This window comes from Patiria miniata, unplaced genomic scaffold, assembly GCF_015706575.1.
Source record: "Patiria miniata isolate m_02_andy unplaced genomic scaffold, ASM1570657v1 HiC_scaffold_2, whole genome shotgun sequence".
Lineage (NCBI taxonomy): Eukaryota > Metazoa > Echinodermata > Asteroidea > Valvatida > Asterinidae > Patiria > Patiria miniata.
Genome location: NW_024037058.1, coordinates 17,264,555 through 17,291,893, shown reverse-complemented (window position 1 = coordinate 17,291,893; position 27,339 = coordinate 17,264,555). Strand labels below are relative to the sequence as shown.

The 27,339-nt window shown below is 40.9% G+C and overlaps 2 protein-coding genes across 3 annotated transcripts; one reads left to right on the top strand and one right to left on the bottom strand.

Annotated features, from left to right (window-relative positions):
- Positions 1–565: 565 nt before the first annotated feature.
- On the bottom strand, positions 566–20,655 carry LOC119726710 (Bardet-Biedl syndrome 2 protein homolog). 2 transcript variants are annotated; one of them, XM_038198517.1, is made up of 19 exons: positions 20,474–20,654; positions 19,377–19,547; positions 18,370–18,594; positions 17,232–17,357; positions 16,004–16,144; positions 15,589–15,693; positions 14,692–14,778; positions 13,916–14,051; positions 13,102–13,241; positions 12,549–12,671; positions 12,093–12,190; positions 11,007–11,114; positions 9,601–9,727; positions 7,839–7,967; positions 5,823–5,960; positions 5,051–5,163; positions 3,925–4,073; positions 2,873–2,986; positions 566–2,556 (listed from the first exon to the last, which is right to left on the bottom strand). In XM_038198517.1, the coding sequence occupies exons 2-18, from the start codon at positions 19,491–19,493 to the stop codon at positions 2,886–2,888; spliced, it is 2,163 nt and encodes a 720-aa protein (XP_038054445.1). In that variant the 5' UTR covers positions 19,494–19,547; positions 20,474–20,654; the 3' UTR covers positions 566–2,556; positions 2,873–2,885. The 2 variants fall into 2 exon arrangements, with proteins under 2 accessions (XP_038054445.1, XP_038054444.1); XM_038198516.1 differs by having other exon boundaries at positions 566–2,986; positions 20,474–20,655.
- A 185-nt stretch (positions 20,656–20,840) lies between these two features.
- On the top strand, positions 20,841–23,490 carry LOC119726711 (RIB43A-like with coiled-coils protein 2). Its single transcript, XM_038198518.1, has 5 exons — positions 20,841–21,096; positions 21,516–21,597; positions 21,731–22,194; positions 22,544–22,938; positions 23,403–23,490. The coding sequence occupies exons 1-5, from the start codon at positions 20,980–20,982 to the stop codon at positions 23,482–23,484; spliced, it is 1,140 nt and encodes a 379-aa protein (XP_038054446.1). The 5' UTR covers positions 20,841–20,979; the 3' UTR covers positions 23,485–23,490.
- Positions 23,491–27,339: the final 3,849 nt, after the last annotated feature.

Genomic DNA, 27,339 nt, shown 5'->3' with positions numbered 1-27,339 from the left:
GTGATCCATGAATCAACCAATCTGCTGATCCTGGGTTTTAAAAATGCAATTTTACCGTGCTATTTTTAAAATTTCACCCCCAAAATATATTACTTTCTAAACTCCTGTTTTTCTAGCAATAAAAAAAGGTATTCACTTAGAAATGAGACATCGATCGACCCCCCCCCCCCAAAAAAACTAATCGGCCAGTGTTTATTTATTGAATCATTACTTTAAATTTCGCATTATTGGCCGCCAGACAATAATTCCATTCTCATGGGGTAGGCTGGTTCCAGCCCCCCACAATCAGTATCGATAATGTACCGACCGGGAACCAGTCTGCTCGCAACGTGGATCTGTTTGTGACAGAAGTGAAGACGTCCAAAAAAGAAAAGCGGGAAAAACCAGATTTTTTTTTGTTGGAATAAAACATAGAAGTTGAAAATGTATTAATAGAAAAACACATTGAATCTGTTGAGGAGCGAGGGGAATGCAAATTTATCAAGACTACAACAACCGAAAGGAGTACTCACTCAAATCTGAATAAAATCATAACAGCACAAAATATAATTACCTCTACACAGACTTAGATTCTTTTCACTTGCTTCCTTTTATTTCGTTTGCAAATTCTCTTTCTAAATTTGTGCAATACAGGATGGGTTTCCTGTTTATTTTTCTTACCAACATATGAAAATACACACACACTCCAGATAAGCCCAAAAGGGACGGGGAGATATATCGAACGAATATCCTGGATTGATGAAAGACCAGGAAACACATACAGTATAAACAATTACAGTGATAACATCTGAACGTGTGGGTCGGGAGGTCAATAATAAACTGCATTGTCATAAGAAGAGACTTATAATAAGAATGGACTGAGCCATTAGCCCTAACGGAACTCAACCCGCCAAACCCCAGCAGCATGTTTTGTTGGAATCTGTCAGGATGGGTACAGTACCCCTAAACCGACAGTCTTTTACATTGGGTTGGCACACCTCCAGAATCAAAGTCAGAAATATGTGTGTGCAGTTTCCCAAATGGTGTTGGAATTTGCCAGGATGGGTATGGTTCCTAGTAAATTATGCTAGGGAGTTAGGGTTATAGGCCATGGGCCAAAGCCTGTAACGTGCAATCTCATCTTAACTTTTTAGTGGCAACTTCATTTCTCAGTTATAAGCAGTTTGGAACATGTTAATTGATATTTTACAATGTGCACATCACATCGTTTGCACAAATTAGAAATAAAGGGGACTGTTTCCCCAATGTTACTATACTACATGAGGGCGATCACGATGCATCCCTGCTATTGCGCACCAGCCTTGCCTCCATGGGCGCGTACGCGTTCCTCCATCAACGCCTGGCCGTGGGGAATACGTAAGCGGTGATGCTGACTGGCTACTCAGAGCGTACTGCGCGCGTATTTCGAAGACTGTGCGCCCTATATGCCCTCGCGCGTTGTCTGATTGATTCTACAAAAAAAACTTTCACAAATTTAAGCTCCGTGTCACGCGTTAAATAACGACTTCTATTGTTCATGCCGATTTCCTATTTATCTGTTGTGTCAAGCTGGAAAGCATTTGAACTTAAAACATAGAAGTTATGGCAAAAATACTATTTTTGACCAAAAATGGGCAAAATAATGACAACATTTTTTTCACAAGGTTAAAGTGCAATTTGGGCAACTGTGAACAACCAGATTCAGATTCAGCACTATCAAATTAGTAAAGTTGAACTTATTGCAAGTTGACACCAGAAAGTTAAGACGAACCTCAAATTCTAGACCTGATACAGATTTTGGCCCATGGCCTAGTAGGACCACCCCCTTATCTACAAAAGTTTACATAATATCAAAATCAGAATCCATCTCATCCTAATTGAACAACAAATACAATCTAAGTAATGCACACACTCTGAGCCTTGATATATCTCATTATATAAACTGCAGGCACAATACGAAATACAATTTAAAACCAAACTTAAAGACAAGGTATTCCACATTCTGAAAAGCCCTGTGGGCTTTTTCAAACAGACTTGAGTCTGACAAAACAAAAATAATCCATGACTCCAGCTTGCGACAATAATACATGCAGTTAAATAGATCTCTCTCATAGGACGCCATCTTCGTAGGAAAATTACATCAGGTGCGTGTGCGCACAGTGTGCAAAATGTTTCTTAACACGCGCGCATGGTGCTCGAAATTTTTTCCAAATATGGCGCAGCAGATGCACGTCATGAAAATTTGACGCCCAAAATGCCGATGCATGCGGCAAATCTGTATGAAGTGACGTCATTTGAGAGAGACCTATATACCTGCCTTTCAAGAATAAAAATGTATATCTCTTAATAATTAAAACACTTTTGTACACATTCTATTTGAAAACATAGTTACATTTATACAATTTTGTTCTATTCATGCTTGGAATGTTACGGGTACCGTGGCCTCCACTGTGTCCGAGTTTTAGCCACTGTGGCTCCTTTCAATCTACCTGTAGCAACATTCTAGCTTGGTGGATCGCAAAGCTTTATGCGACTCCCACCGCGTTTTGACATTTGCTGCCAAGCTTTCAAATCAAGCTGCAAATTTAAAACAAAAAATGGACTTCACGTTTACCATAGAAAATATGCCATGCTCTCAAAAAAACTTTCTTTGGTCACGAAATAACCTTGTTTGGGAAAATGTGGTTACATAGTACTTAGTATGCACTAGTTAGTATGCATAGTTTTGCATAGTGTCTTCATGTGTCAAGGGATGTCAAATTAAAAGTTGGAGAAAACTGCTGTACTGTAGGCATTGAGTTTTTAAATAAAGACCCTTCGATCCAGTTAATATGGAACCTCCTTTCAAGTGATATGGCATTATCCCTTTTTGCCCAATCTAGCTTGTGCCTACCTGATTTCTATTTTCAAGATGCTCCAGTCTTGATGATCTTAAAGAGAGCGCTGATGTTGTTTGTCTTGATGGCTTCCCGGCAGGACGACACCACTTGGGTCTTGAATTTCCCAACTGATGAATACAAAAGGTAAAAACGAAAACGGTTAGACGTCATCTAGAAATTACGGAAATGCTAATTTTAAGTTTTTAATTTGGTCTTCAACCTCCGAATTTTATTACAAAATTGAAGAAAGAAACACCTCTCAGCTCTCTTTGAAGCAGGCAACTTGATGATGCAAACGAGTAATTACAAGTAATTACAATTACAAGTAGTTACAGTTAACATTTCACTGTCTCAGTTACACAGGCAGTGCTGGTTTTCCTTATCTGGTCAAATCCTCCCCCATCCCATCTGTTTGCCAGTAAGTGGGGCTATATTCGACCGGAGGCAGAATCCCACCAATCGTTACCAAGCAAAAACCTTGGGTCTGACTAGGGTTGATGCTATGCTGCAAACATAGCAAGTACATGATCATGTCATGTGTGATTATGGTTAGATCTCATTCTCTGATTTACACTAGGCAGTGCCAGTTTTCCCCATGTGGTTGAATACTCCCCTTTTACCCTATGTCTCAAATACATATCCACTACAAAACCCTTTTTAAAACAATGTTTCTCTTTCCCTTTTTTTTTTTACAACACTTTTTTTTAGCAAACTTAAAAATTTCTCTCAGTCTAATTTTGGATTTTGAGGAAATTTTTTCCAAAAGAAACAAATTTGAGAACCTTTCTCGCACCTTACACAACTGCCTTAAATATTACGGTGAAAAAAATGACACGTGCAGAAAGTCACAGCATTTGACAGTAATGCAGTTTCTTCCTCAATGCTACAAATTCTGGAAGTGTAAAGGCCGGTTCATACTCGGCGCGAAAGCCAAAGCGAATGAGAATTTGTGACATCATGGGGAACATATTTCAACTCGGGGGACTTTTGCAGCGAATGTTTCATGACGTCATTCGCATGAAGTATGAACAGGGCTTAATGGTAAATAAGCAGTGACTTGACTGACCTCTGAGTTGGCCAGCTTTCTGGATGGTCTGGTTGACCAGCTTGAGGCAGTTCAGTAACTCCTGATGATTGGTGCAGCGGATCTTGTAACCGTTGATCAGGTCACGGTTCAGGTCAAACAGCTCCATGTAGCCCCGTCGCATGTTCCGCCTGCAACGTTATATACCGGTAGTCCATGCTATTAATTGCCATGATGCACTGTAGGAGCTTTTTTTCTCTCCTGACAAATTTGACCTTTTAACCCTCCTGTCTGAACAGTCAGACAGTCAAAAAATCTATCCTTTTCCCCAGCCATGCATTTTACACTGGCTAGTCACCAACAGTCAGATCATATTTCAAGAAGCACTGTGACTAGTCACATTCAGTCAGTAGACAAAAGCAGGCAAGTGGTAGGCATAGCTGGCTTATCAATCACCTACAGTCAAAACATAGCTGTATCAAGTTACATAAACAGTCCGAACCTGCTTTATGTAGGCAGGGAGCTCTCATAAAAACACTTGACTGATTTGACTGAAAGGACAACTTTGCACAGAATATTTTTTTTGGTTAGGAAGGTTAATATTAATTCTATTGTTGCTTTTATGCACAATTAAATCCACACTACCAGTAGACTGGTTCCTGGTCCCTACATTATCAATTCTTGAGAAGGGGCGAGTATCAGTCTACCCGGTGAGAACGGAATTATTGTCGAGCTACAACAAGTATGAAATTTGAAAATTAGTTGTACTATAACGAACAACTTCTGAATCAATGGCTGGCAAAATAGCAATTTAAAAACCATATATATTTTTTAAAAAGGACGAATGGCATATCTTTCACAAAGCCATACATTCCTAGTAAAAGTCCCTAAGGGGAACATGAACAGCCTTTTTTCAGAGTTCACACGACACATGTCATTACTTCCATAGTATCAGCCATATTTGAAATGTACCCTATTGCAGTAGATTCTTATTTAGAAAGCAAAACATAATTTTGGATGGAATTATTTGCCAAAGCAGGGCGTGCCATTCCTGCCGAGTTCACCATAACACTGTAGTAATAAGCTCGTAACGCATGACCAACTCGACTCACTATCAATGTGTTTCATCTTCTACCTTCAGAAAACAATGTCCGAACCATTAACTTACATGTCCCCCATGAGACGAGCGTCTTCCGCTCTGACTACCAGGCTTCGGATCAGATTAGAATGATCCGCCATCTCTGCTGTCAACTTCTGCCTCACTGAGTGAAACTCATCCACCTGTCAGCAAAAACAACGTGAAGGTGGAGGGGGTTGAATGAAAGGCAAGATTCCTAATATTCCTCCCCTCCAAAAGAATACCAGAACACTATGATTTGACTGCTTTGACTTAGTGGAACTGTTTTTGTATGTGAAAGATTTCTACAATGGTTTGGCATTAAGGACCTTCCTGGCTTCCAACTTGTGGCTCAGTGGTTCTGGTACAGTCTATTTTTTTTAACGATTTTTGGCAAAGAGCACAGTAGTACATTCCACTTATGCGAACAACGCAAAAGGCTGCCAATGATTTCCCGTTGGCTATGCAGCAAAAGATCATGAACGTTGGCACGTTTGCTTGAGTGGAATGCACCCCAAATACTGAAGGACAATTGGGCATCATCCTGCCTAGCGCAGGCCAGTATATGTAAACTATATAAAACACCGAACAACATGCGTCCTTCAAATGGTCTTGTAATGTTACTTTTTCGAGGATTCTCACTTTCAGTAGGGTTTGGTTTCAAACACTTAAATATTTTCCGTCTGTTCTGTACATATTTGCATGGCCAAAAAAACAACAACAACATAATGCACATTTGCTTAGAAATATATAGTCCAAAAATCCCCCAAATCCTACACTTTCTTCCCAAAAATACACCACAAGGAATGCAAGTTTCACTGACTTTGTGTAGCACGTTCTTGAGTTCCTCCATGTGCATGGGGAAATCGGCGGTGACTTGCAGGTCTTCAATTCCTAGGAAGTTGGCGATGGCTTGAATCAGGTCCCCTGCCAGGTCCAGATCATCGGTCTTGATTGTCACCTGGTGTTGTGGAAAAAGAAGTCAGGGAATCTGACCTTTCATTTGCCAAAAAAAAATGCTCAAAGAATCTAGCTGCTTCATTGAGATCCTTTCCTTGGCAGACTTTCCAGATTTAAAGGAAAACTGTTCTTCTCAGAACCAATTTTCCAACCACTATCCTTTCAGAGATAGCTGACTGTAATTTCTTTTTAGAGACAGCCACTAGACCGATCCATTATATCAACCTATAACCTTCCCTACTCCATCAAAATCCATACCCCCATTTTAGGGGATTTAGGCAGATAAGCCATGAGTACCAAGTCCATCAAAATCCACCAGCACCAGTGGTGGATTTCAACGGATTTGGTCATTATGTGAAGCAGAGTGAGTGATGGATTGTGACGGACTGATCCTCTACTTAGTGAAACTAAGTAGGGAGCTAGGGTTAAAGGAAGAGTGCATCATTTGTAATTTGTTCGTTTGAAGCAACAAAAATAGAAAGGAGTTTAGTATCATTACTATCTTTAAACCAAGTATGCTTTTCAACAATAATTTTGTCAGTTATTTTTTTGGAAAGCTGCAAATGATGGACTGTACCTTTAAAGCCAGAGTCCATAATTTGCAGCTATCCAAAAAGTAACTGGCCTAATTATTGTTGAAAAACATACTTGGTTGAAAGATAGTAAGGGAACTAAACTCCCTGTGAAATTATTCTTTCTGGCAAGCTGTCATTTTGAAGAAATCAACAACAGGCCTTTCCAACGGTGCTTCTTAAGAAGCAGCTGTAGGAAATTCAAATTAGTAGTTCGTTCTGTTATTCCGCAAAGCGCGCGCAAGCATTGGCATGACTAACACACGCGTGCGGTTGCTACAATTCGTCGGATCAGTGCGCGACATCGCGTAGCTGCAATCGGCTCAGTGAGAACGTGTCTCGGACTCTGAATTCAGGCCCAATTCAAAACATGATCAGCAACTTTTGATTTGAAATCGAGATCCTAGAATGTTGTTTTTCTCGAAATATACAGCTAAAGCTGAGCTAAAACTTCATCAGGTTAGTTCAGCACCCTTCTTTAGATCTTGAGCACTTTTGTTACTTCAACAAACAAAATGCACAAATTACAAATGATGGACTGTGCCTTTAAGCCCTGCCCAAAGATGGTTTGACCAATCACAACTGTAATTAATGTCCGACATGCGCCGTGCGCAAAAAGTTGTATACATCTGGAACGTGCAGTGCGGCAATGGAGAGGCGCATGTGATGTTGCTGATGTGTGAAAAGGCCAGGGCTCAAAGGTAGGGTAAATCATTTGTCATTTGTGCATGTTTTTCGTTTGAAAATCTAAAGACGGGTGCTTAACAACTAACCTGGTAAAGTTTTAACTCTGTGCATGCTGTATATTCCGAGCAAACAATATTCTAGGATCTCGCGTTTAATTCATAAGTTGCCGAGTCGTATTTTGAATTGCGCCCGAAATCAGCGTCCGGGACATGCCCTCATTCAGCCGATTGCAGCTACGCCACATCACGCACTGAACTAACGAATAATAGCAACTGCGCGCACATCATGTCAACACTAGCGCGCACCCAATTACAAATCAAGTACTAAATAAAATTTGGAATTGGCCTTCTTGAACTGTTTTCTTCAAACTGACAGCATATCAGAAAGAATAATTTCACAGGAAGTTTAGTCCCATGACTATCTCTTAACCAAGTATGTTTTTCAACAATAATTTCCTCAGTTACTTTTTGGATAGCTGCAAATGATCTTCTCTACCCTTAATGGATCTGTCTATTTCAATTGCAATGCTGATATTCTACAGATTTTTCCAACTTGTAAGAGCATACATGGATGGAACTACAAATGAGTGATTTTGTTATTTGGGATTTTTAGGTCTTCACCTGGCCGTTAGCCTGCATGTTGATGAACACCGGTCCCGAGCCACGTAGCGATATGAAGCCGATGTTCAGGTCACCTTTACACGTGATGTCCTCATTCAGCAGGAAATTCTGGTTGATCCACATCAACACCTGGAAAGGTCAAAGGTTAATCTGCAATCAGGCTAGGGGCTGTGGCTATTCACTGTAGTGCCCCAATGGCAAACATCAAATCCACAGCCAAAAAAATAACCATTTTGGACACATCCTTTCAACTGTATCCCTCAATTGCACTGATTCCCTTCATTTTCAAACCTCATATTACCCATACATTTTGGTTTATAAGCAAATGCCCATTTTCCTTTGTCCATTTCCATAAGCAGTACATCTAAAGGCAGGTTCACACTTTAGACTGAACAAAATTTAGAGTAAAGGGAATGTTAAGGCAGCACTTAGGGAAACATCAGAATGAACCTACTACTGTTGACATTGTTATACACTCTATATTCACAAGAACGATTTGCCTTTTACTTTGAAATATGTTTTAGGGCTGTGCATTGGAACAGGTTACCCGAGTACCCAACCGTTATGTCAGGAGCCAGTTCTAGATTATGGGATCGGGTATCCATAACCAACTTCAAAAATTACTTAGTTACTCCTCAGACAATGAAAAAGAAAGGTTTTGAAGTCATTTGTGGGCAATTTTCAAAATTAAAACCAGGCCACATGGGAAAACAAAAAATATTTCACATTTATGATGTTCGTGAAAACTAAGGTATAAAGCTCACTGTACACACTTGTGCCTTGCTGTATTGATGCACCGAGGCGGTAGTTTATCGTGCGGACCTTTGTAAACAATCTCAACAGCAACTTCCGAGATTTGAATGTTTGCATGTTTGGCATTGGATTTCTTTAATGGGTACCCATGTTTTCAATCGGGTAACTGGTTCCGATACTACCCGTAAACGCACACCCCTAATATGTTTCAGAGTACAGCCGCTGGAACAAAACAATTGTAAAATATTTTTATTCTATGGTCAAATTCGACTCCATTACACAAGTATTCCCTCTGAGTTGGGGGAGACCACTGGAACGGACAGTCAAACATATTACCATCGGCACTTGAAGCTCACGTGAAGACGCTTCAGGCTTGTGCAACCTCAGAAAATAAATAGCTGTGTGTACTTTGCACCACACGAATGCCCAAATCAGCAGGTTTGTATATGGTGTAAATCAAGGATTTTCTATTGTTCCTTATCATCGCAATAGCTCACATTGGTTTTGTACGTGTTTTCTAACCGAGGTCGTCCTCGATTTGACTCCTGTCGTCAATTACTCGATGATGCTTCACATGTGTGTCCTCGATTTACACCATAAACATGCACCTGTGTACACAGTCGTGAATTTCTATACTCTTGAGGACAATGCTTTGTGTTTCCCTTTGTCCCTGTAATATAACACTCTCCCATAGCACATAACCGTATGATCGAGGACCGTTTTTAACAAAAGACCCAACGCTCGAGGACTGAAAGGATCTTTTGCTCTCCTTTGTGTGTCTGTCCTCTATCGTGAACCCATACATGGACACACACACAGTGTGTTCCCCCACTGAGGCTTTCAAAAGCAGTTATCCACTGTGCGTGCAAGTCCCCTGATGCCTTGACAGGCCACAACATCAAAACATTTCAATTGCATGCTATAAAAAAAATCAATGTAGAGAATAAAAAAAACTGTGTAAAGACTGTAAAAACCCATTCCCCCAAAGAACACCAGTAGATAAGTTTACCCTTTGGACTCGTTCGTTGACTGTGAATGCCACGCTGCTCTTGGGCTCCGGTGTGTCGTCAGGGCATGGCAGGTACATGGAGAATCGCGGTAATTGCCTCGTCAGCTCAAACACGTGGTACTGATTACTGCAAAAACAAAAATTGCATCACAACATGTTTATAAATTCCTCAACTGGAGTAGTAGAGGTACACATATCACATCTGAGATGATCTCCCTGTCCTTGACCAAGTGGTTCTTCATTGAACATGATCTGTTATGAACAGGATTTGTCGTGAAAGCTCTGTGGATGATTTTGGATTAGTTCTGAAGGAATAAATAAGTGCTAGGCATTTTTAAAACAAGTTTAAAACCGGCTAGGGGCCTGGACGCGGGTAATGACCCGAGCCATAGGCGAGGGCCGTTATTCGCAACCAGGCCCCTAAGACAGTTTTGATCGTACTTTGTTGAATACCGGCTAAGCACGTATTTATTCCCATTTATAAATAACTTTCAGTCAAAAAGTCAAAACAAGTCAAAAATTTTCAAATTTCCAACAATTTTGTTCTGGGATTTTACTTCAGGGATGAGATTTTCAATAAAAAAGTCTGTAAATTGGATGAAAGGTCTGTAAGGTGCATTTCATTCTCTTTCTCTCAGATTCAAAAAGTCTGATTTCAGACAAAACTCTGAAAAATCTCATGACTGTGTATTGTGAAACAACCCTTTGGCTATGAATATATCTCTTTATATGGAAATTGGCGCGTGCAGCACTTACAGTGCTGTGTGGCGCATAACGCAGCTGTGTTCTATCAGCGGTTTAAAGCAACCCATGGGATGGGCTCATGACCAATAGGAACGGGTAAACTGTCTCATGTACTTACGAATATAGCATGTACCTTTACTGGGCCACTTAGGCGGTGCTCTTTTTGGTGGGGGGATGGTACAGGGAATTGACCCTTTCGACTTGCACCCATCTTTTAAGCCATTTAATTAGTCGAGTGGCTTGCAGCCTCGTAATGCAACTTCCATAAAAAAAAACAAGGAAACCGTCTGATGCTCTTTCTCTGTTGAACTTCCTCTACACTAAACTGATACACAACACACCAAATTCTGGTTTTTGTTTGTTAGTTTTATGAAGATATGTGATGCAATCAAGCTAAAGGAGTCGTTTGTTGACCCTGGTCAATTTTATTTTTTATAGATTCGAAAAGAGCACAATCTCAGCATTACTGCTGTGAAAACCGATGCTGATACCATGGTTAGTTCAAGTTGGAACACCAAGAGACGTGATGAAGTGATGTAATGAAGTGGACCTATTTTGGCCTGAATCTCCAAATGAAAATTCCTGACAAAACAACTCATTTAGCTTGATTGCATTACATATACAGACTCTTTGTATAGAAAATGACAACTGGACAAACAGACCTTGATTTGCCGCCGACAAACGCCTTGATGTGCAAGTCAACGGGAACGTCCTTGGGAGGCACCACCTGCACTTTCAGGCAGTTGCTGAGATTCTGAACACTCGGATGACTGGCAAAGAAAAAAGAAGCAACAACATTATAAGACTGATCTGGTCTAGTCAGTTTCCTAGTAGTTCTGCATGTACAAAAAGGTAGAAAGTGACCGCTAATTGAAATTTCCCAGAGGCCAGTTAACAGTGTTGTAGTGGAGTCACTTGAGTCGAGTCCAATTCCAAGTCACGAGTCGCTTGGGTCAAGTCTGTGACTCGGGTCATTTGATTCTAGTACGAGTCACGAGTCATTATGGTTCAAGTCCGAGTCTGATTATATTTGTACAAAATTGATGTGCATGGACATGGTACACCTACATGTAAGCAATATGTAAGTGCTGTGCTAACGCAGGAGGGCCGCATTTAACAACAAACGTTATTATTTGCAACACCATCTGGAAAGTGGTGCTGTACGATCTGGACTTTATGTTAGTGTTGCTTTAACGTTACAATCGTGGGGAGTGTGGCCTAGTGGTTAGGGTTCAGGGGTTCGAATCCAGCATTGGTCATATATTGTGTCCTTGGGCAAGCCACTTCACCCCCACTTGCCTCTCTCCACTCAGGAGTATAAATGGGTACCGGCATTAGCTGGGGAGTAACCAGCGATGGACTAGCATCCCGTCCAGGGGGAGTTGAACTATTCTCAGTCGTTTCATGCTACTGAAACCGGAGATAAACACCGGCCTGATGGGCAACACTGACTCTTGAAAGACTTCACTTACTTTTCTTTTAGTAAAGTTACAATCAGAAAATAAACATGGAAATATTTTTTTAAAACAAGGGAAAAGTACCACTGCAGACCAGACCAACCAAGAAAGAAAGATGTATTTGCTTGTTTGTTTTTATCGTATTAATTTACTTGAGAGGCCCTGGAGTACCTAAAGCTTTAAATATCAATGCTAAAGTCCTCGCACAGACAAAGCCTTGTTAATATTGACACAAGCAATAAATATCTGAAAACACTTGGACCTAAGTCTCGATTGGTCGGTTCAACTTACACGACATGACTCTCTCCTTCAAAGATTCCCTCTGCAAAGATGAGCACAGACCTGACAATGGTGTCATTGGTGGTGGAGACTGATAACTCCACGTGGGGCTGAAAAACGAAAAGAGAGGGAATTACATCATTGAAGGGGAAATATCAATATTAATATTATCATCTCCTGGGTAAAAAAAACGTCCATCTTGCAATACGTGGAATCTGGGTAGCAGACACTGGGAACGTATACTGGGAAAACAAAATCCAGTACTCTGCCATGCTTTTATGTGTGCATTTGTTTTACTAAGCCAGTTTAATATTCTAACTGTGCATGTGCAAACCAACATTTTACTTTGGCATAAACACAGCAGAAACTGCACACAAGTCTATGGGAGAGAGTGGCAATCTGATCTGCACTCTGTAATTGTTCATGCAATCAAAAGGATGGGAACTTTCAGCTGCCTTTTGTACTCACAGGTTTGTTAGCATCCCCAGGATTGACCGTGAGCGATGTCTGTAGCTGTGTATTGGCAGGTATGATACCCATCTGGGCCTTGTCTAACTCCCCCATGCCAGACGGTCGCTCCGCCTGCCCTGCCTGTCAACAAACAAACAAACAAACATATGAACAACAATCGGTAAAAGCCTAGGATCAACTCTAATCCTCCCCAATCAAGAGTTGTAATGAGTTACTGTTTTTTGTGTGACTCGAGTCGAGTTGAGTAATTCTTAAGTAGTGACTCAAGTTGAGTCAAGTCATTGGGTTAACAAGGTCACTGACATATTAGTGCCATCTCATTTAGTATCACAATCTGATAGTAGAATAAGTTGCGCCAATTTTAAAAAAAAATTGTTGTACAGAAATGAAAAAGGGTATGTGGTCCGTGCCCGTTTTTATGATTTATAATGGCATGCACCTTTCCTGCCCAAGACAGTAAATCTTGTTTTTTTAATACAAGCATCAGAATTGAGGATTGAAAAACTGATAAAATCAACAAAATATAATTCAATTTTCTCCTTGGTCAGACCTTGGCATTTTCCTCGTAGTTCTTGAGTTCCAGTAGGAGATTCTGTTTCCTCTGACTCAGTTCTCGGATGGTTTCCTGCTCCACGTTGGTGTCCATCAGGTTACCCTTCTGTTCCTGCGATGCTGGGAGATAACCACGCACTATAGGACCAAAAATGTTCACCGTTTTCGTAAGTCATTAGGCCAGTTTCACTGCACTGCTCAGAGTTGTAAATGAATCAGTCACAAGTCAAATCACAAGTCAGGTTGCAAGTAACAGGGATGGACAGGACAATGTAGAAGGAATGCCGTTGTCAAAGTTCATTTAAAAGCTTGTGCCTGGACTTGACGCTGAACTATATGTAATTGACTTGTAAAGACTTGTGATGACGTGTGAAAACTAGACGACAAGTACAATTTTTCCACTCACAAAAGAATTAGTCTTTCACGAAGGCCGCGAGCAACAAGTGCAGCAAAATTCTGAAATCTATCGGGTGATTTTTAGAGGAGTTTGTATGACTAGGGAAGGTAGACTTTAGCCACTTTTACTTAACAAATGGCTTGATGCCCCTTGAAAGTATAAAGAATGTGCCTTTTAATGGTGGACAAACAGTTGTAGTACCTTTAACAAGCAGAAAACTTATCATTAAGGATATTTCTTGGCACAGAGATAATGCCTTGAAATTTTCTATAATTGGGAAACTATTACCAATCTTCCTCAAAAGTTGGCATGCTCTTTACTGTGCTTACTGCTTACAGTCTCTGAAATGAAGGGAGGCTGTGTTAGCAGTGCTACGAAATTGGACCCATTGATCTTATGAATATTCATATCTCACCCTCTCCCTCCACCGAGCAGCAGATGAGTTCACTGTGACCATCCATTCTGTAGTCTCCTTCCACGATTCCGGCCACAGACGAGGACAGATTGTCCTTGAAGATGACCTCACCGGTCCGGTCACTACGGGCGTCCACCTGACACAGATATGCAAATAAGATCCAAAACTTTGCAATTTTGTAGTCAAAATCCTGATTTATCCAAATTGTGCTTGTAGCGTTATAAATCTAAACCCATATTCGGGCACCGGTTTGGCTCAGCACAGAAATAATTTGCTGAGCAAAAACAGGTCACCGGCCAAACTGCCATGCAATGTTTATGGTGTGTGACTGGTTCCCAGTTGCATCATGCTTAGCACATAAATTCGCTAAGCAAAATTTTTTTAAAACTCATGTCTCCTAAACAAAAATACTCCCTACTGGGCTACTTAGGTAAAGCATAGGTCACGTGGTCAAGAGGTTGAAGATTTTATTCCTCCTCAAATAATGTTTCTTTTACATTCCATAAAAACTGATAAATGCACCTTTTGTAAGTTTTCCTGGAGATTATTAGATAGGACAAAATCTTTTTAGCCAAAACATTATGATGGTTTAGGATACAAAACACACCATGAACTGTTTGAAGGTATACCGAGCCACAAATCACGACTATTCAAAGGATATGATGAACAATTACTTCAAGTAATTGTTATTTTGTATCTGTTTTATTTGTCTGGATGGGTACAGAGGCCACCTTCAAATACAAGTTAAAAAAATGCACATATTAAAAAAACATTACCTTGCCATTGCTCCATCCAGTTATCAGCTCTGGTACCCCGTCTCCATTCAGGTCGAAACTATGGATACTAACAGCCTGGTTCTTGGACTAAATGGAGAAAAGTTGTCAATATAACTCTATTGTAAACTAAAAACTTCTATACAGAGGCCACTGTAAACCCATTTTAGACATACCAGAATACATTAACAGAATGGATCACAAGTGTTCATGTTCTTTGCCTTGCTACAAGCCAAAAAAAAAAAAACTCGGTCTCTGGTCAGCGCGCGCGTCGATTTTAATCATGCGCGTCAACCTTTTTTTTGTTCAAATTAACACGGAAGCTACAACAGCGCCCTCTATTGCCGCGCCGTCTCAAATTTTTGTACCAAGGAGCACCAAGGAATGGGGGAATTGCACCAAGGCAAATGATAAAGGGCACCAAGGCAAATTATGGAGGACACCAATGTATAATGAGGACCCAAAAAGTACCCACCTTGTCTGTACAATACAAGCTTGAAAAAAAAAAGCCACCCAAAAAAAAAAAAAACCCGTCGCCGCATCAATTCCGGAACTTCGGTCTGACCAGAGACCGACTAATTTTTTTTTTGGCCTAAAATAAAAATTGTGGGACTCTTTTTTGCCTAAAACATCCTTTCTGAAGATTGTGTTAAATGAAAAGTTCAAATCATAAATGTTATAGGGCCTTATATTTCAAACTCAGCAGGATTATTCTCAAATACAAAAGAAAAAAAGAAATGTGAAATTTTGACTAAAAACAATTAACACTGTAGATACAAAAAACTATTAGGTATTTCAGGATTTCTTACCAGGAGAGGCGTTATCCAAAATCTAAAATTCTCAAGTAGGAAAATACAATACCTCATAACTTAAAGCACCCGAGAAAAAACAACAACCAACCTTAATTCTCCAGTAGCGAGAGTTGTTTTCGTACACGCCCACAGTTCCGTTGGCCAGGGCATAGCCAAAGCGGTTGTTGGCCATTGAACACAGAGCTGTGATTGCCTGGATAAACAAAAAACAAAATACAAACCACTGCAGTAAGGTACAAGTACGATCAGGGACCATTGGTTGACTAGTGGATGACTTGTCAGGTAACTTACACTTGTGTATTAAAGTTCGAGTAGATCATTTGCAGCTATCCAAAAAGTAACTGACAAAATTATTGTTGGAAAGCATACTTGGGTTAACGATAGTAATGACACTAAAGTCCCAGTGAAATTATTCTTTCTGGCATGCTGTTGTTTTGAAGAAAGCAATACATGAAGGCCATTTCCAAAGATGCGTCAAGTGACACGTTTTAGTATCAACCCACCTCCGTTTCCGTCATTTCAGAGATGATCTCGTCCTTTCTGAAGACACGGATGTCGAAATCCTCCGAGCCGACAATGAGTTCCTTGTCCCCGTCATTGGTGACGTCGCAGAGAACCAGGGAGCAGACATTGTCTCCAGTCACCTGAGAATACCAATGTAACAGACCAAAAGATTAATAGCGAGGTAGACTTTAGCGTTATTAAGTACATTTCAATATAATGCAATTACAAATGGGTTTCCACCATTAACGTTTATCTTTTTAACCAGTCTGCGCCGTGATTATTTTGACAAAAACAGAACGAGGCGCAGGATTACTTTTATCTCGATCTCAAGCCAGGCGGGTTAAAGCCATCACCCTCAGGCAGCCCCCTCATATTTCCTGCCTCGCTCGCTGCGAGCGGGTCGCTGACTGATATTTCCGGCCTTGCTCCCTGCGTGTTTACCCATCATCCATTCCGAATACCGAAAAACCTTTGCGTGTATACACGTCATCCGGCACGTACTGGTCAACCCACCACTACATTGTATTTTTTAAGTTACACACAAAAACCGTACGTCTGATGGATGTGATGTCCGTCATCAAATTTAAATGGATACTGCTATACAGATAACCTAATACACAATGCAGGATTCATGAATGTAAGCAGATTGCTTACATCAAGCTCTACACATAAGGGAAGACGGCAAGGGTGGATCTTGCTTTCAGGAAACGGGAGGGTTGATATATAGGGGGGGGGGGGGTTGAGTCTAAAACCCGGTTCATACTCGGCACGAAAGCGAATGCGAATTTGTGACGTCATGGGGAGTATTCGCGCTGCGAATTTGTAAAAGTTGAACACATTTCAACTCGGGCGAATTTCGCAGCGAATGTTTCATGACATCAAATTCGCTTCGCATTCGCATTCGCATGAAGTATGAACCGGGCTTAAGGCGTGCCGAACCCCACTTCCCCCCCCCCCCCCTCTAGATCCGCTACTAGACGGACAAATGGTTTATCGGCCTAACCCTGCCAGAAACAACACAGTGCTTCAGGTGTAAAAGTCTGTGGGACCTTGCTGCTTTGGGCCATCAACACCAGAACATAAACAAACAATTCTGAAACAATGGGAGCTAGTCCCATTGAACAATGCCACAGTTGCAGTTGGCTACCACGGATTTAAAGGCAGTTTGAACACGAGGCAGGCTTTTCACCTCTTACAGAATTTCCAAGGAAAGAGTTGGTCACTTACCGTCCAAAACAGATCATTTCCCTCACTGTCATAGCCTTGTAGTGAGCAGTTGCCACCGATAATTGCCAATGGCGTCTCAATGTCACCTAACTGTCCAACGGCAATGGCATTCACGCCATCTGGTGCCTAGATGGGGAAAAAAAGAGGGTCAACTTTAAATTAGACACAGAAGTACATTTGCATTAGTTTTGATTTAATGAAAAGATGTATTTAAGATGTATTGTGAGATTCTTCTTCAAAATTGCAGTTTTTCTAGCAATAGTCAAGTTATTCACTTCTGAATGAGACATTGAAAGAACAAATTGGCCCATGTTTATGGAATAATTACTTTGCCATTTTAAACTCAAAAGTCAATGACAAGTCAAATCAAAAGAAAGTCAAAAACCATCAGAAGTAACGTCAAAAGTAACAGGTACGAACACCAAGAACTGCCTCTCATCATCATCATTTGGCATAGACTTGCGTCCGTGGCCAACTCTTCCTCAGATTGTAATGGGGGCGTATCCCTTGGGTCGCTGCCATCACCTGCTCTCTTTCAATAGCTGCTGTTCTCAGCTCTTCCACACTTCTGCCACTCCACTTTGTCACATTGACTACCCAGCGCTGCTTAGGGCGACCTCTGCCAAGACTCGTACTGCCTCTGACTCAGTTCATTTAATAGACTGTCAATGGGAAACTTTTGAGATGTTGGTGGCAGCAAACACACCGGTCCTATTCAATTGTTTACGTCATGTTTAAGCTGAAGGGTTCATGCTCAATATGACGCAAACTATGGAAAAATGACCAGTGTGTTTGCTGCCACCAACGTCTCAAAAGTCTCCCATTGACTTGAGACTGAATGACTTGCGTTTGACCGATGACAGACTTGTGATTGACTTGTGACGATCTGTGATGATGCGATGACTCCTACGCTCACAAGTCGTTGCGTCCGTGCAACAAGGTCGTATCTCCAACGTGAAACGCGAGTTCAGAATGTCAAATGGTCGTATCTCACTTAAAATAGCCCGGACGTACACACAAAGTCAATGGATGTCGAGATATGAACTTGTTGCACGGAGTGTATTCGCGCGAGATACGACTTTGTTGCAGAATGGAGTTACGACCTTGTTGCACTGACGCGACAAATTTATAAACTCACATCTTTGTAGAAGACGTCAGTGTTGTTCTGCACATCATAAGCCAGCAGGTTGGTCTGGGTCCCCACCATCAGGACATCATTGACCCCGAGGGAGTCTAGTGACCCCGCGCACACCGCGCTGACCTGCTGGTTGATGCTGAGCAAGCTGACGTCCGAGTCGACACTGGCTTCGATGGCTCGGCCGCTGGCGTTGGCCATACGGGTGTGGGGGTTGTGGACAAAAACCTGGAAATAAAGGACGTGTGATCAGTTCAGGCAGGCTTCCCTGAACTAGAAAAAGTCTGTTTAGCATTAAAAAATCTCTGCAGTAAATTTTTTTCTGTAATAAAAGTTGAGGAAGGCCCAGGCCAGTCGCAAAGGGGGCCTGACCAAATGTTTAATAAAAAGCAATTTGAAGAGTCATGGTTACTCGGACTATTCTGTGTTCTAGAAGCCGCTCTGTATCCAAGTATCAGTATGGAGTGTCATGGCCGAGTGGTTAACAGCACCGACTCAAGCTCTGGTGTTTCTGATCAGCAGAGTGTGGGTACGAGTCCCGGTCTTGACACTTGTGTCCTTAAGCAAGACACTTAACCATTAGGAAAAAACATTGCAACCTGACGTCACTTTTTCTTCGCATATCATCTCAATGAAAATCAGTCATTGCAAAAATGATGACATAAATTTGGGACTGAGAAACCTTTCCAATTTTGTTAGGAAATACTTAAATTTTCTTGACTCTCCATAGACTTTGTACACAACCGCTGAAGTGGCGTCAGGTTGCAACATTCTTTCCAGCCATTATTGCTTCCCGTCCTTCAGATAAGATGTAAAGCCCTAGGTCCCGTGCGTTGTGTAATGCAAGGGGTTTGGTCCGATGTTTCTGGCAGTGCATTTATCTTCAACCACATGAAGGCAGCACTTGCAAAGAAGAAGAGGTATCCAAAGCTGTGAATCATGACGTTGCATGTCCTAGGTACAGAAAAATAAGCAGCAAAGCGAAGTCTGGATTCTGCGTTCTTCGTTACCTTTCCAGCGGTGGTGGCTGCTGTGAGATTTGGATGTTTGCCGTCATACTTGCCGAGTGTCACCATACGAGGGTTGATCTTGTGGTTGAGCTTCAGGGTGAAGATGGGAACCAACATCTTGACGTAGGATCACCAGGGACACAAGCAAAGCATCAAAGTCAGCTTGTATTTCTGCCAAAATAATCACATCAACTCATCAAATAAAAAAATTATTTATGAATAAGTATATTTTTCAAACAAGTTAATCGTACATGTAATTTGTCTTAAAAACTGTCCAACCAAGTTCAGCTGCACAAAACTCTTATTAGGCCTAGTAAAAATACCACTCTTGAACACCACTCAAAGTGCATAAGAAAAAAAAAATCTTCTAACTCCAATAAATGGATAAATTAGGCCTAAAGGCTAAATAACGTTACTCATCATTGCTCGTAGTCGTTAGTGCCCAATGTTTGGAAAGAATGTACCTGGTTACCAGGACAGGTAGTATCCTGGCGCCACTTTTTTGGTGTCGTAATGCAATGAAGACGTCCTCCAACCTGGGCTGGGTTGTGTACAAAGTCTATGGAGGATTAATTTGAGTGCATTTTTCAACAAAGAATTTTTTTGCAAAATTGAAAATATTTTTGTAGTCCCAGATTCATGTCTTTTCAACATTTTTGCAACGACAGATCTTCATTGAGATGATGAAAAAAGTGTCGTCAGGATGCAACATTCTTTCCAAAATTCCAATAAAATTTATAATTTAAAATTTTAATTTAAATTTAAAATTTTAATTTTTAATTTATTATAAATTAAAAATTAAAATTAAAAGAACTGAAGAAGCGCCTAATCTTTGATTACCAATTTACAATTAGCGCTCCAGTGTCCAGTCCAGACATGCTCACCCCTCCTCAACCATGTCAACAGGGGGAGGGGGGGGGGGGGGAGTGGCATGGGGAGGAGCACAACAGTGTGACGTTTAACTGCCTCCCCCCCCCCCCTTCTTTTTCCCAGCCCATCCCACATGCACAGATGCACAACTCATCAACTTGCTCTTGACTTGTGGTTCACTGTCAGTGTCGGCAATTTTATTTAGGGGCAACCTGCCCGATACATACCACTTAAATATGAAGCCTTTACAACAACAGCATGTTGCTCTGTATTGAAATCACGTTGTAGCTAAAGTTAGGGCTTACAATATTAACATAACCGATCCCATTCTCTGCATGCTTTTCACTCGGCGCAGCGCCGATGAGAACCAAAATTTGTGCGAAACAATTTGCCTCTTTTTCACTCACAAGAGGGCGTCCTATCGAAATAGCGCCGTCGTCTTTTGTTCTGTTTTTTTTATAGAACATCGACGTCCATTGGTTTATCTGAGCAAAAGGAACGAGATCTATCCAATCACGACCCGTTTCACTTGAGCCGCATGTTGACTTGGGCCGATGTTTGACTGTTTATCGGAAATGAACGTAGCAACGCCCCTGACAACAGCATAAAGCATGACGTCCCATAGCAAAACTCGCATACACAATCCGTCCGCGAATCGCCAAGCAGCGGATTTTCACCGTCCACGTTTTTACACAGAAAACTTGTATTAATCTGACGTTTGTGACAAATCAACATGTATAAGCTTGACTTACCGATCGATCTGAAGGAGGCAGCCGCGATTGAGCGGAGAAGAAACAAGGAATTGGAACGCCAAAACAGAATTTTCAACTCCAAAGTTCGCACAATCGGGGTGAGTTCAGATTGAGACTATCGAAACCGCAGTTATTTTTTTGTTAAAACTTAGTTGGTTCCATGTTGTCACTGTTAAAATTACAATAAAATACGGAAAAAATACTTTTATTAAAGGTCAAATATATTTTCAAACCCAAGAAATAAATGATGTTGGTTATTAATTATTTTAAAAGAAGTTTTTTTCTGTCTTAATCAACCAACTTAGTAAAAAAGTTGTGTTGTGAAAACCAGAAATGGCAGTATGAATTTGAATGATAAAAAAAACCTTGTAATGTTTAAAAATGATGCCAAATTAAAGTTTAAACTGTAGGAGTGTTGGCCTACTAAACTAAAATTATCCTAAAGTGGAATGTAGCCTTGCAGGTAATATTTTATTAGAGTATCAATATCAAGAATATGTATCTTTTTCTTACACAGATTGATGTTCAAGCCATCAAAGAGCAAGTCCATGACAGAGGTCTGCAGGAGCAAAGGGAACAACATAGACATGAAGCTTTTGGTATGAACTTCTAAGTGAATTAATTGCCAGGACTTTTTCATGATTTTACAGGCATCAACGGTTTTTTATTTTCCTGAAGACCTATGTTTATTTTATATTTTAACCCATTAATTTTCTTTTCTTATCCCTACAGCCAGTGATATGATCCGCAACGACAAAATTTCTGAGCTCCTAACACGCCGACGAGAGCAAGACCAACACAACCTCAACAAGGCCCTCAATGAGTTCCGTGATTTACATCAGCAGCCAGACGCAAGACGGGAATGGGATCTGAACGACCCGGAGGCCAAGAAGAAAGACAAGCCCGCCCGAGTATCCGACGACGACCCACGCTGCGGCATCTCGGGTGCTCAGAAGTTCGACGGGGAGGACCTCAACTCCAAAGCCCGCCAGAAGCTGATGCAGGAGCAGATGAGGGAGTGGACACGGAGGCAGGCCGAGGAAAAGAAGAGGCAGAAGGCTCATCAGAAAGAGGCCGACAGATTGTATGACCTGCACCGGCGGGAGGCAGACGAAAGGGCTATGGCTCTGGCTACGGCTGAAGAAGACTGTCGCCGAGCTATCAATGAGGCTATGAGGGATTATAACAAATCACTGGTGAGTATTTAAGCATGACCCTTCCCCACCAGAACCCTTCAGGAGTTTGGATTTGTGATCCGGGCAAATGCATGGAGCGGCACCCTGGAGCTACTGAGCAGAAATGTTAGAATGCCAAGTTTCTTACCATGCCGAAATCAGCTTGGAAGCAGTCACAACCAATGTACTTTGTATGATATATTGGTTGGTAACGTTGTGTTTCTAAGTAGAAGTTTTTGTTTATGCTGAGCAAAGTTGTGTGCAAAGCTTAGCTCTATATTAGCAAGAGCAGCGTATTGCCCTATAGATCCTTGGTGATGATCATTTTTAACAGCTAATTTGTTTAATGCCCATCTTGAATTTGTTTTAGGCTGATGAACAGGCCGAGAAAGCCCGCCTAGCAGAGCAGCAAGCGCTGGACGACAATTTCACCGAGATGGCCAACCAGGTCAACGGGGACATGCTGACCGAGAACCCGGACGTGGCCGAGAGTGCCTTCGGCCCCCACCGCGTGATCACCGACCGCTGGAAGGGCATGTCCCCCGAGCAACTGGAGGAGATCCGCCGCATCCAAGAGCTGCAGAGGCAAGAGAAGAAGCGCATCAAGGAAGACGAGGAGGAACGGGATAAGGAGTGGGAGAAACAACGGCTGTTTGATGCCAGGAGCGGTCTGCTGATGGAGAGGGAAGGGGACAGAATCAGGAAGGGACTGGAGAAGGAACAGGTTGCTTCCAACACCAGACTTGCCGCCGAACAAAAATCAAAGTAAGTTCTTGCAAAACCTGTCATATCCACTGCTCTATCAGAATTGAATCAGCTAACTGACCCAGCAAGCTCGGTGGTCATGGAGGAGGTCATGGGTTCAAGTCCCACCCGAGTAAAATGTTTATCTCACAAGTGAAAGCATTGAATGCTTTTTTAAAAATTTCGAAGAACAAAAGTTTCTACGAAATTTCATAAGGTCATATATGCAAGGTCTTTCATGCTGGTTTAATACCAAGATGTTTTCTTTGAAGTCTTGAGCAGTTCAGACAAATTACTTCATTGAAGAACAATCCTGGTTACGAAGTTAATTTCCTGAATTTTCACTTTTGTCTGTTCGCACTCAGTTAGGAAGGTTTTACAATACCAATATTAAGCCAGCTCTCTTTACAGCTCTAACTCCATACTGTGTAATTTTCAGTGACATTAAAATGTTCCTTTTTTTTTTTTTACCGTGTTCTTTACAGTCAAGAGTACATGGACAGTGAGGTGTACACCAACAGACCAACGGCGGCATACTTCCAGCAGTGGAACACAACAAGCCGGTAGAAGTAGCCAGCACAACAATCCTCATCAAACGTAGATGCAAAGTGTACACTGTCTGGACAGACCTCCCCACCCACTGTATCCGTGTGGAGGACAAACACATGAAGCTCATCTTTGAAATCTTCAAAATCTCAGTACAGTGGAACGTCGCTATACCGAACACCGCTATACCGATCATTCAGCTATACCAAACATCGTCCTTGGCTCTCGATTTTTGTGTACAAATATTGTTGTTGAAAAATATCAACAGAAGAGCGAAAAGTGGCTTTTATTTCCCCAAGGAAAGCCACCCATTGCTGTAGGTAGTAAGCTCACAATCTGTGTACATGTACCTGTAATTACGTTATTCAATAGTCAGCACGTGTTCAAAGTCGTCTTTCAGTAACTAGAAGTACCAGAACGTGCAGGGTTAAGTTCTGAAGGGCGCTATTAATTGAAAAATGAGTACCAGAGCACCGGCAGCTTAAAATCACTATACCGAACGATCGCTATTACGAACAATTTCTGTGGATCCTGCGATGTTCGTTATAGTGGCGTTCCACTGTATTCATTTTCAAGAGAAGTGTTTCACATCAGGACTTTTTTTTAAGGAAATAACAGACCTGTTAAGCAACAAGTTGTTTTGCAAGACTTTTTTCTAGGAATTTCTGTTGGCATTTTGAAGTACGTAGTGCAAGCAATGTGAAAAGTCGGCATTTCCTCAAACTGACGACCCAAAATGTTTTTTTTTTTTATTTTAGGGTTCACAACTTTCTTCCCCAATAAAGGCCAAGCTGTAAAAATCCACTTGTTTCAAAATAAATCTTTTAAAATGTATTCCAACAAACAATGTAAAAATGAACAGTAGTTGAAGCTCAAGGTGGGGTCATGAGATCCAATACTGAACAATGTGGAGTTTAGATTTGGTTAGCAGCCGTTAATCTTTTTAAAAGTATGTTAGTTTGAATATTGAAATACGATATTGCTTCCAACGGTGCGAGTTTAAGATGAAAGTTGATTTTGTAAAATTGTCATCACCAAAAAAGACGTGTTGAACCTTAACACAAATACGTACATGTACATTGTACAATATAAGTGTACTCCAAGAAGTTCCGTCCCAAATTAATTTTCAAAGCTGTATCGTCCATCTACAACTGTATACTTTCCATTACGTTGTAATTTTAATACATGTACATGTATAAGTTTTTAATGCAAGTCTTCGTATTCTGTAAATAGAAGCATATTAAAGTAAAAGTGATGAAAGATTCTAATGCATTGTGTCCTTGTTTATTTAATCTAAACACCGTCCAGTCAACTCTCTGAAGAACACGCAAACAGTAAAATACTTTACAATGTTCAAATGTTGAAGTTTGAAGTCTTTTTCCTGTTTTGTTCTTTGTATCAATTCTTGTTGCACATGCAATTTGGCTGGTCTAGGCAATCTTGTGAAAGTTTATTGAAAATTTGGATGAATGTCTACATGTACATGTACAGTATTCCATTACCTGCGGGCCGTCACCGCATTATGGGGAAGTGTTTTATTGTTGGGCAAATTAGGACCGAGTTAGTGGGACTTTCTGCTATCCCCACAGTCTTTGGTCCCCACGGTACCATGGGGCAACCCGTGTGTATACATGTGGGCGGGCCGTCACTGCGTTATGGGGAAGTTTTTCATTGTTAGGGTAATAAGGACCGAGTTGTGGGGACTTTCTGCGGTCCCTAAAGCATCTTCGGTCCCCATAGTACCATGGGACAACACGTGTGTAGTCCCCACAACTGCAGCAAAAAAAATGTGCGTACATGTACAATGTACACATATTCAAATCATGGACCTTGAACAATAGAGGACAGTAGGGTCCATGGCTGACCGAAGGTCCACTTTTGAGTTGTGTGTACAAAACATATGGGAGGTTTTTCTAAAAAGTTATTAACAAAAGAGGAACAATAGGGGGTCCACGATTGAAGGCGTTTACCAAGACGCATGTGTGTGGTTGTGTTCACAAGTTGAGTACATGTATTCATTAGTTGATCGCCTGCTTCGTAGGTGAGGGGCAGTGAAATCACCTTCCCTGCAATGGGTGAGGTGAAGCCTCGGTTGTTTTTTTATATTTAACAGCAAAAATGCAAACACTACCAGATGATAGTACATGCCTTGTATGGATCACAAATTTTATTCTCATGATTACATGTATTTTGTACAAAAGCATACATGTACTAACATGCACAAAGCATTTACAATGTACTGCACTTCACAACTGAAATTAAATCTCAAATTTGTGAAAGTAAAATGACCATTTGAACTACAAAGCACAGAATGTGGAGACGCAAGATGCTAAAAGCCACTAAAAATGATTTACTATTGCAAAGGAAGAAAGAAGTCTGAGGACATACACAATTGTAAAGAGTCTCAAAATTAGCATAAAATGATAAGTTATTACATAACTGACATGCAGATCCTTGTCATTTGATTGGTGGAACTCACATCACGTGACATTCATTATTTTTCCCATTCATGCCAGGTCTAAAAATATCCCATTCGCCCATGGTGAATGGGATTTACAATTCAACAGTTAGGATCATCCTAGTCCCATGGTGCGGTATTTGTGTGCAAGTGCATGCTGGTGTGCATGTTGAGCGTTGCGCGTAGAGCATGTTGTTCCCAAGAGCCAGTAGCTATGGAGTTGGGTTTAAACATTTCGAGAAGGGGTTGGTTTGGAAGAGAGAAATACATTTTCCACCAATTCTGTATTGTAACAGAAGTTCATTTTAACTGTATATCAAATGACAAGGATCTACATGTACATGTATATGTCAGTGATAAAAACACAAATATTGATTAAATTGTAAAATGGGAGGAATATTTCGCTTGGTGAAATCTTGACTTTTCCATTTCACTAATGTTCCTCCCATTCCACTCTGAGCCACTCAATCTTTGTATACTATTTTTAAATGATCGCAGGAATAGCAAATGATCATGCACAAAAGATCATTAACAAATGGACCACAAACACAAAAGATAAAAATTCTCACATATTGCAGTCAAAACAAATTATGGCAAAACACAAACAGAAGTTTATATCTCGATCCCAGTATGAGTTACAACATCATTAAGTACCTCCCCAAGTAAACCATGTTTATTTATTTAAGATTTACGATTAAATAATTTACATTTAGATTATGTACATTACATGTTTACGTCTCTATACAATTTTCCACAAAATTTCTTCTGATACATAATATATAACACAAAGCAATTGAAATGTTACTGATATTTGTGATATTCTCAGAACATTTTCTTGAATATGGCAAGATTAAAGCCCTGTTTATAAAGCAGAGTGAATTAGCTACAAGGAATTGTACACAATTTGACTTCATCAACCGATGTCGTGAACGTTTGCTTCCACTGTCCAGTGAAGTACATGTATACACTGACCTCAAAATCTTATTATAAACCCATTAAAGGTAGAGTATATCATTTGTGCAATTTTTTTTGGTTTGAAGCAACAAAAGTGCTCAAAATCTGAAGAAGGGTACTTAACAACTAACATGAAGAAGTTTTAGCTCAGTGAATGCTGTATACTCCGAGAAAACAATATCCTAGGATCTCGATTTCAATTCAAATTTACAGAGTTGTGTTTAGAATTGCACCCGAAATTAGTGTCTGCGACACGCTGTCATTCAGCCGATTACAGGTACGCGATGTCACGCCCTGAACCGACGAATTATAGCAACTGTGCGCGTGAGTGCCTCGTGTCAACGCTTACGCACACCCATTCACGGCTTTACCGAATTAAACAAGAACTACTCAGAAATTTCCCCAAAAACGTCTTTAGACGCATCTTTGGAAATGACCTTCTCAAGTTTTTTTGTTTTCTTCAA

What these genes read in the sequence shown, in the direction of transcription:
- LOC119726710 (XM_038198516.1), bottom strand. Translation starts at nt 19,493, where the DNA reads ATGTTGGTTCCCATCTTCACCCTGAAGCTCAACCACAAGATCAACCCT. An exon ending in CTCGCTACTGGAGAATTAAG is followed by an intron (nt 14,779 to 15,588) that starts GTTGGTTGTTGT and finishes TTCTCCATTTAG; the next exon opens with TCCAAGAACCAGGCTGTTAG. An exon ending in ACATGCAGGCTAACGGCCAG is followed by an intron (nt 5,961 to 7,838) that starts GTGAAGACCTAA and finishes CCACAACACCAG; the next exon opens with GTGACAATCAAGACCGATGA.
- LOC119726711 (XM_038198518.1), top strand. Translation starts at nt 20,980, where the DNA reads ATGTATAAGCTTGACTTACCGATCGATCTGAAGGAGGCAGCCGCGATT. An exon ending in ACATAGACATGAAGCTTTTG is followed by an intron (nt 21,598 to 21,730) that starts GTATGAACTTCT and finishes TTATCCCTACAG; the next exon opens with CCAGTGATATGATCCGCAAC. An exon ending in GCCGCCGAACAAAAATCAAA is followed by an intron (nt 22,939 to 23,402) that starts GTAAGTTCTTGC and finishes TGTTCTTTACAG; the next exon opens with TCAAGAGTACATGGACAGTG.